Genomic DNA, 9,887 nt, shown 5'->3' on the forward strand with positions numbered 1-9,887 from the left:
GCAGGAAAGCCGCAGCGGCATCTGACGCATTGAGGTCCAGACATACAACAATCTGTACCTAATTTGGAATTTGGATCATTGTTATTTTTTATGTCCAGAGGATGTCTGGGAAATCTGAACGAATAGCAGATCATACTCTTGGTGGTTGCCGTCTTTGCTCATCTCTGTTATTGGAACTGAAATTTCCAATGTTGCTGCAATTTTAACAAAAGTGCAGCGTCTTCAAGGCTTATCCTCAGACAATTCAGTTGCTCTTGCAAAATTTCCAACATTAGATGGGCAATGTGTTAACACTCGGGACCGCCTACAGGTGAACTGAGGGAGAGAAAAAAGCAAATAAATCAGGCCCTCGAGGTCTTTTTTGGTGGCCCTTGGCAACATTTCATATGCCCTCCCCCCGACCCTTCCAAAGCCAGGTAAGCAAGGCGCTAGGCTTTGGGAAGGAGGCATGAGGGCTCTGGCAAGGTCCTAGAGCCCCCCCTTCCTCCTTCCCAAAGCCTAGTTAGTGTTTTCCCAGCTTTGGGAAGGATATGAAAGGGCTCTAGGACCCTGTCAGAGCCTCATGGCTTCTCAAAGCCCAGCACCTCACTTAGCTGGTTTTGGGAAGGCAGCACGAGAATGGGGGGGCACATTGGTTTTTCACCTCACTCCCCACCACCACGTGAAAAAGTAGTGTGTGGCCTACAGGCTCTGTGTCAAAGCACTTTTGCAGCCCACTTGGTATGAAAAGTTGGGCTGCCTTGGTCTAAATCTATGCTTTCATATCCCGGCTTCTTCCCCGCACTTTTGCTCCCAGCTGAGCTCAACACACTCCTGCAAGGCCCTCCCATGGGCTTTGTTCTTCCCCAGCAAAGCCACCACCCGTCACAACTTGAAGACTGTATTGTAGCGTTCCAAACCACAACTGAAATTTGAAATACATATTTCAGCCACATCCAGAGATGTCGACAATTTCTTCCAGATAGCTGCCTTGCGCTGTCGTGCTCTGAACACCCAAAGTATGGACGACTGCCATTTGCGGCTTCATTGCAAATCTTTAGCTGGAATTCATTTGTAACATTTGCCTGTGAATACTAACCCAGCTTGCTAGAAGATATTCATATGATCAGGATTCCGAGATGCCTGAAGCCTTGCTACATGCATTGCAGAGTAATGGGAGGATTTGGGGTTAGGAATAATTAACGGCACAGAGGAGGTCCACATCCTGAAATGGTCTGTTTTCCTTTCCCATTGTCTTGTTGTCGGTTTGCTCCAAAGTCTGCTCTCTTTTCCCACCAGGGTTCCTATAATTTTAAAAGCTGAGCAAGAGGCAAATATATTACCAGCTGCACCCTTTTCACAATGTGGAGCCTGCCGTGGTTGGAAACTTTGTACCTGATCCATTGTTCTGCTCATGTGGCATCTTAAGAGTTGAAAAGCCCAGTCAGAGTAGGGAGGGAGTAAGGCAACAACAATAAAAAAAAAAAATACCTTACTTTGGTGGATGCGTTTCTTTAACAATAAATACAGCACCTCAGGGGGGAAGAATCCCGAGCCTGCCTCCCTCCCTCCTGGATCATCCTTCTTTGCAGTCAATTAGCTTATGTCACTTCACCTCACCTTGGGAGGAAATGGGCAGCCAAGCCTTTTGTTGTACTCAGTCTAAATGCGAATTCGATAGGTGAGGAGCCCCAAGCTGCTCCTTCCAGCCGTGTGGCTTTAACCAGCCTCTTTTGTTTCAGACAATAACGGAGTTTGAAACCAATGTTTTCCTATACTGATAGTATAGGAACCATGTTGTATCCAAGCAACATCTTACTGCCTGTGCAACGTTTTCTGACCGTTGTATGGGAAAGCACAAGAACCTGGCCTTTAAATGGTTTTGTAAGTAAACCATTTTATAACTGTGGTCTATCTGTGTGCTAGGGGAAGTGGGAAACTATGGAAGGAGCTCTTAAAAGGGACGTTTTGGAATTTACTGAAAAGGGCACATTTTAAGGTTTTCCAGCCTATATTTCCATGCTGTATGTTTTGCCATATTAAATCTCTGCAAGGGTTCTCTCACTTGCCCCAAACTTGGATCTTGGCAGCCAGGATTTCCAACATGCTTTGCATTCAAAAAGTGCCTGGTTCAATTCCTGGCATCTCCAGGTAAGATTGGGAAGGACTCCCACCTGACTATAAGGAGAGCCAGTCAATGACAATACTGAGCTAGATGGACCAATTGTTCTTCTGACTTTGTACAGGCAGCTTCCTATATTCAACACTGGCTCTGGCCTGGTGGAACGCTCTGTCTCATGAGACCAGGGCCCTGCAAGATCTGATTTCTTTCCACAGGACCTGTAAGACAGAGTTGTTCCGCCTGGCCTTCAACTTGGAATCTATTTGATTTCCGCCCCCCTCTTCTTTTTCCTTTCCCCTCCTGTGATGGAACTCCTATTTGGGGACTTCCCTGGCTTTTTTCTGGCCCATGTAGGACCAGTCTGGAAAGTTAGCCTTGATGAAGACTTGACGCTTTCATCCCCCAAAAAGTTTTTGATTTGAGTTTCCATTGAAATGAGGCTGTGTTTTAATGTTTTAATGTTGTATTTTAATCTTGTTTTTAAGTTGTATTTCAATCAATTTGTTTTTTTTATCGGGTGTTAGCTGCCCTGAGCAATATAGTAATAATAATAAATTTTATTTATACCCTGCCCTCCCCAGCCAAGACCGGGAGGGAGGGTTGGCTGGGGAGGGCAGGGTATAAATAAAATTTATTATTATTACTATATTGCTTTCCTGGAACAGGCAGTTGTGTCAGTCTTGTCATGGTCAGACCATGGTCACACCACTGTCTGAGAGAAGCTCAGTTGTCTGTGGCACAAAGCCTTCCATTTCTTGGTCTGATTGGAATGTTCTGCTCTGGAGATTGATGAATCCCCTTGGTTTCCAGCACAGCATGTATGCAGGGCGGTGGTGGAGAGGGAAGGGTCTAGTCCAGGGGTCTGCAACCTTTAAGACAAAAAGAGCCACTTGGACCCGTTTCCGAAGAAAAAACAAACTGGGAGCCGCAAAACCATTGTGACATTTAAAACAAATATATCTCCGGAGCCGCGATCTGACAGCGGGCGGGAAGGTGACGTCGGGACGGTGTGTGACTAACACATGCACCGCCCCCATGCGACATCACAGCCAGTACAGCGCCCGCCACAGTGGGGAGTCTCGGGGCGCACAATGCGCCTCCTCCCCTTGCTAGTATCCGCCCCGGAGCCACGGCAAAGGTGTAAAAGAGCCACATGCGGCTCCGGAGCCGCGGGTTGCAGACCCCTGGTCTAGTCATAGACCTTTTTTGTTGAAACTCAAGAGGCTAATCAGGGCTGTTCCCTGTCAAGAATAGCCTGGAAGAAGTATTTGAACTGGTCCGAATTCACCACAAATTCAAAACGAATTGGCACAGAATGGTGCCCATGTTCTTCCTAGGCATTCCTTTATTATCTTCCAAGGAAACAGTCCCCATTGTTACAGAATTGCATTCTCATTTTTGTGGCCACAGTAATTGGATGTTTGCTATTATCTAGAGACCTTGCAGCTCTGTCTCTAATTCTATTGTTTTAATTTTAATGAACTTCTCAAGCTGTATATTTCCTCGCACTTTTCTCATGCCATCCCACCCATCTCACAGCCGCTGCCTCATCTCAGGGAAATCCACAGCTTCACCAACCTCAAAGTGAATATCTCTGTGTGTACATATCACACATTTAAAGTACATTTAAAGCGCATGATTTATCCCAAATAACCATGTGAGCTGGAGCTTACCTTTCACAGCGCTGCAATTCAAAATGTCCTTACACTACAGTTCCCAGGACTCTTTGGAGGAAGCTATGGGCTCTACATGTGATTTTTAATGCCTGGTTTGTACGCAGCTTAAACCCAGCAGCATCAGTTTCCTTTGTTTTCTGCGCATAGATTCCAAATTGAGTTTTGGCAGCATTTAGGCAGGCAGCTAACTCCCTTCAATTGCAGTAATATTGGTGGTGTGAAGCACTGCCTAGTTATTTCAGAATCCCTTTTTTTCTGCAAAACTCTGGTGGGTGGGAATAATTACAGAGCCGGGAAGACAAGGCACATAACACACGCACATGGCTCTATCTTAATCTAGGCTTGCAGCATCATGGTAGATGAGATGATGATTTCAGGTGCACACAAAAGCTGAGCTCCTCCTTCTGCTCTTTATCTGCCATGCCCTCTGAACACTGGCTCTGCTGGAGAGGGAAATTCCTTTGCTTAAACATTAAAACCCAACCTCAAGAGGGCTGGGCAAAAGATGAAAAGCTCCCCAAGGCAGTACTTCTCCTCCTCTTTTTCAGGCTAGTTTCCATTTAAATGTCTGCAAAGGCAGCCTCCTGCTGTTGCTTATTTTGTGGCTGGTGGGAGGTCTCTTTCTCCCTGCTTCTTCAGGATGGGGCATTTCAGCAACTAGACACCAGAAAGCCACTTTCTGGCTTTCCTCTGCTGATTATGCTTGCGCTTCCATTTGGGGGGAATGCCTCTTACCTTGCAGCCTAATAACAGCAGCTGGCTAAGCCTGGACGAGTGGTTTTAGGTGGCACTGGGAGGAAAGCCTGATGAGGAGAAGCAGAGAGAGGGAGGATTCAGACTGTGGTCACCAGCCTGATATAACCCCTTCTCCTAGGAGGGGCAGGAACCTTGGAGGGCTGGGTCACTCCTTGTAGGTGCCCCCCAACAAGATGTTCCTGTAAGGTCTCTGAATGACCCAAGAGCAGAGGTTTAGGATATGAGGAGATTAGATGATGACCAGGAGTGACAAAGTTCTCCGATGTCTGCTCTGCTAATGGTTTGGGCTGTGCTTCTGCACTTGGGGATTGAGCAGACCCTGGCCAGAGGAGGAAAGTCATGGGAGCACTGCACAGGTAAGAAGGGCTGGGGTGTCAGTATTGGGGTGGTTGGCTACGCTTCATCCTCTGATCTTCAGCTCCTCAAGTGAACTTGCCTTCTAAATATGGGATCATGATTATATTGCAGAGCTCTATCAAATACATGGGCTTCCAAGTCCTTACCCACCCACCCCGAAATAAACCATGATGTGTGAAATTAAAAGATGGGAGGGTCAGCAAAGATATCATGTAGGGTTGAAGTAGAATTTTTTTATATAAAACAACAACAACTGGCTGCTTTGGACTTTTCTGTGTCAGGTTCCATTTCAGCTGTGCAGAACCCTTGGCAAGACAAGAACTGTGTTACTGTGTTAGTTAACCTGGAAGTTAGTTTTCTTTCAGTTCTGTCATGTTATCTAGTTGTGAGTGAAAGTGAGGTATGTTGATGAGCCTTTTGAGAACAATGCTTTTTTTCTCTCTCGCACTTGTTCTTCGAGAAATCTCAGTTGATTAAAGCAAAAGTGCCACACTGCCGGATCCTGTGCGTGTTTGATCAGAGGTCCTCCTGTGGTTGATGGGGTTTTCTCCCTAGTCTATGCGTTTGGGATGGTAGCAGTAGTAAATTTACTAAAATATCATTTGATGGAAACTTTCCCAGCATTCAGGAAGGAGAAGATTTTGACACACGCACCCCAGTCCCCTCTTCCAATTAGCCATGTATTCAAAGATGCATTCTTGGAAGTAGCAAATTCTTGGGGCTGTTAACCATGATAGGGTTGCCATATTTCAAAAAGTAAATATTGTTTCAAAAAGTAAAGTTGTTGACCTTTTTAAAGGAAAAGTTGTTGAACTATTTTTTAGACAAACTCCCAACATTGTCAAGCTTTTTATTTTTTACAGTTTGTTTTTTTACAAATTGGCTTCAGTTTCAGCGCTTTGATCTCTACAGTTATTGGAATCACAGCCGTGGAGACATATATGCTGGGTATGCTGAAATAACTTTTAGAAGCACCTTTTTAATACAGAAAACCCGTGCACAATTGTTGCCCCAATGAAGGCACTTGTTGAAATGTTTAGTCACATTAATAAACTCTCCTGGCACCTGTTTGAAGCTCATCTTATTCTGCTTTTCTGGGCAGATTTGGTGCTGTTATTATTATTATTTTTAAACCCTTCCACTTTTCTTTCTTTTTGTATTTCAGTCTCTCATATTAACATGTTTTTGTGTGGTAAGTGCTGCTCCACATGTTACAACACTGCTGCATTGAGGACACATCTGTCTAGCTATTGACATGCAACCCACATCACAAATGACCATGCAAGGCACATATGCCAATAAGCTGTGGTTTTCGTTGCTTCCCAAGTATGGGCACAGAGCAAAATAAACCCCACGTGTCTAACCATTGCACATTGCTATCTTCATCTGAGGTTTACATTCATTCCGAAAATGCATTCCTTCTGCATAGGAATTTTGTTCTACATCTAACAAAACAGCTCTAGCTTTGAGACTCGGTTCAAATGTTCATGCTGTGTTGGAGCTACTGATCCTTGTTAAAAGCACCAGAGAAATTGTTTCTCTCTTTGCAAGTGTCTACACAAATATAGAAAATGAATGAGTTTGCCATCTTGAGCTGATGACTAGTTATATGCATTGCCTTTGTTTGCTTCTACTAAACAGTTATTTTGGGGTGGGTGGAGAGAATCTACCCCACAGTTAACTCACCAGGTTTTCAGGATTTGTCAATGTAATTTTAACTTTGCATAGAAATTAAACCATTTATATTTTGATTTGTTGTTAACAGGGTTTAATATACTGCTTGCTTGCAAATAGAACTTCTAAGTGCTTTACAAATGGCAGGGATGACGCAAATCATAAACCTGACAGAATAAAAGCAAGTATAAACACAAAATACTAAATTCCCCTTGGAATCACAAGAATTAAATCTAAAATATTCATATAACTTGATAGTTTATGTGCCCATGGGCTTATCTGTAAGTGTAATTACATCTAGGCATGCCTGGTCAACATTTTTTTGATGCCTTCTCTTGGCAAGCGGGAATATTGTAACAGGCAGCGGTGTGCTTTCTGGATTGTCCCAAGACATGTTGTAGTGAACGAGCTCAACAGGGTAGTCTGGAAATGTCCATTTGCAAGTCCAAATCTATTCTGACATGTTTTCTTTTCTGCACACCGTTTGAATTTTGGTGAGTTCGGCATTTCCCCGCACATATCTAAGGGTGTCCAGTGTTTGGAACTGGCCCGTAAGATACATAACTAACAAGGAACCAATTGAATACACTTTTTAAAATATATCTGCACATATTTTCTCCCCTCACCAATACAAAATCAAAGCAGTTTCAGTCACTAGTAATCTGTCTTGCTTTGAACCCGAGAATAAAAACTCAATTCCAGTAAGAAGAAGGACTAGCGTCAATATCAGCAGGGTCATTTCAAGGACAAAATCCTCCCGAGTATAGAACATTTCTGAATTACCCCTCGATGGAAAAAGGAGAGCAAAATGTTCGAACAGACTGCATAAGTTCTTCAAAGCTCTTTATAGTTACATATTGCTAAGTGCTTTTAGTCTTTGAAACTAAGTGATGAGTGATGTGTGATTATTTCTATTCCACTTGTGGTTCTTTTCCATTCATATCAGCAGTGGGAAACATGTGGCCCTCCAGATGTTGTTGGAGTCCCTACTCTTAGTCAAGCAACATCTTGAGGGTTCCTCACTCAACTGACCAAGCATAGTCATAGTGAATCTCTCTCTCTCTCTCTCTCTCTCTCTCTCTCTCTCTGTGTGTGTGTGTGTGTGTGTGTGTGTGTGTAAGAGAGAGAGAGGGGGAAGTGTAAACTGAGTATATGTTACTTAAACTATTCTTCCATATGTGTCTTAAATAAGCAAGATTCTTCGATTCCTGAAGTTAGTAATCTAGGATAATGAACTGATTTCTGGACACCACAGCAATACACAATTTTATGCTTGTGTATTGTACCTCTCTGGGTGCTTTCAGAAAGGGATTGAATGTGGTGGTGTTGGTGTTGCAAATGGGTCATTGAGAACAGCTTTGGTTTTCCTCACCAAGGGTAAATTTGGGGGGAGGGGAATACAGACTAGTGTTTTGATTTCAATGATTTGTGGATGCTTCAAAAATCTTGTGCGTATGAGGAGCTTGCTCCTGATATCTCTCCACATTGTTGGGTTCTTCTTCTGGGGCTGCTGAGCAATCTCTAGGAATGCAAGTTTGATTTCAGCCCATTTCCTAGGTTTTCTTTATTTTAAATTACTGAAACAATTGCACAGTTATACTCTCCTGGAAGTGACATTGCCGGTGCCTTTCCCACTAAAAACCATATTGCCTTATGTCAACTGTTGGAAGTTATTTAAAATGTAGTCAAGGGAAATAATGGGGGAATCCCCATTCCATGGTAAATTTTACCTTTTGAACCCCGGATGAGATTTCTTTTGCCAGGTTCAGGAGATTTTTTTGTCTGCGTTTATTTTTACGGTGCGCTGAAGCAGGGAAATCCCCTCTGCATCCTGAGCCTTAATGTTCGGTATTGTAATACTGTACTGCAAGACATTAATTTCCACATGTTATCCTTTCAGATAAAGGATTTGTGTATTGCATGGGGTATTTCAAATATCTAGAATTGCGATAAGATCAGGATCTTCTATGGTTCTGTTACATAATATAGACACAAGACAACCACAGCCCCTCTTAGACTACTTATATTGAATTTTTCGGTGGCAGAAAATGTTGTATTTGTCAGGCAGTGAAAACGGCTTTCTGCACCATCTGCTAAATATTAACTCATTAAAATAACAGGGACCATGGAGATGGATAAATTAATGGATTGTATCTGAAGAAGAAACAATATTCAGACTTAAGTTTTTTATTTGAAAAATGAGGAAAAGTCACATAAACTATATCATGCTAGACGGAGATTTCTTTCGTGTGTGAGTTTTTAAATCTGTTTCAATCTTAGTCTTCACCAAGGAAAAATAATTGTAACCCTTTGATGGTGGGTCTGGTGCACATTTCAGTACAAACTGCACATATTAGGTGTACCAACACCTTGACTGAGCAGTGGCTCAAGGCAACCAACTAGTACATATATTATTTATTATTATTATTATTTATTAAATTTGTGAAGGAATTCCAGTGCAATCTAACTGCACAACCTTTGATTCTTGTCTTAGGATCTGTTTACACAGTAGTTGTTAACCAGTCTGGTGCTACAGCACACAACTGGGAGCGTGGGAAATGAAAGTGAAATGTTTGCTTCAAGATTTTGCAGGAGCAGCATGGGCTGTAAAGCAAATTCCATTTGCCCACATGAATGCATCAAATCTTCAGCGTGAAGATGGATCCAGAAGCATGCAGGACATGAAAGAATGGACAAATGGGGGGACATTCCCAAAGAACTCGGCCCTAGAGAACTATAAAAAGCAAGACAACAATTTGCATAAGAGTGTATAAAAGCAATGGAAACACAGGGTTGTAGTCAACTAAGTCCTACTCTGACCAGTTGAAATAAATGAACCTACGTTAGTTATGTCCATTAACTTGTATGGGTCTACTCCGAGTAGGAATAGTATTGGACGTTGCGAACATACAACACTGTACTATTTCAATTGTTCCATCTGCATAAGCATTGCAACTCACCTGATGAAACACCCCCTAGTCCCCCCTGTGCTGCTCTTTTGGGTCTCTCAACCCCCTTGAGCCAATTTTGGGGGGCTGAAGGGGGAGGGGATGGGATGGGGGGAAAGCCCTGTTGCACAAGTCACAATTAGTATCAATTGCATATGCATTTCAGCTGTAGACTAAAACATCTAAGGCAGTATTTCACTAAACAGTTCCCCTAGCATGAGGAGTTTTCAGTTCACAGTGAAGGTTCCCTGTGCAACCGCTAAATGTGTTCTAGTGGTGCCCCCAACCCTCCAGAACAAATTATGCGGTGCGAGCAGGGAGAAGAGAGGGTGGGGAGTTCCATTCTGCAGTTAACATTCCTTGAGCTTGGGCAGT

At 43.1% G+C, this 9,887-nt stretch overlaps 1 protein-coding gene across 2 annotated transcripts in view; it reads left to right on the top strand.

Moving 5' to 3' along the window:
* The first annotated feature begins 4,282 nt into the window (after positions 1–4,282).
* TSPEAR (thrombospondin type laminin G domain and EAR repeats) overlaps positions 4,283–9,887 on the top strand; it is a 39,638-nt gene continuing 34,033 nt past the window's right edge. Inside the window, exon 1 of one of the 2 annotated variants that reach the window (XM_083506441.1) lies at positions 4,283–4,889. In XM_083506441.1, coding sequence (XP_083362567.1) covers positions 4,796–4,889 — 94 coding nt within the window. In that variant the 5' untranslated portion in view covers positions 4,283–4,795. The remainder of the gene's footprint in view (positions 4,890–9,887) is intronic. The other variant, XM_083506442.1, reaches the window with a different exon arrangement.

The sequence above is a fragment of the Podarcis liolepis genome (assembly GCF_965112155.1).
Source record: "Podarcis liolepis genome assembly, chromosome: 5".
In the NCBI taxonomy this organism is placed as follows: domain Eukaryota; kingdom Metazoa; phylum Chordata; class Lepidosauria; order Squamata; family Lacertidae; genus Podarcis; species Podarcis liolepis.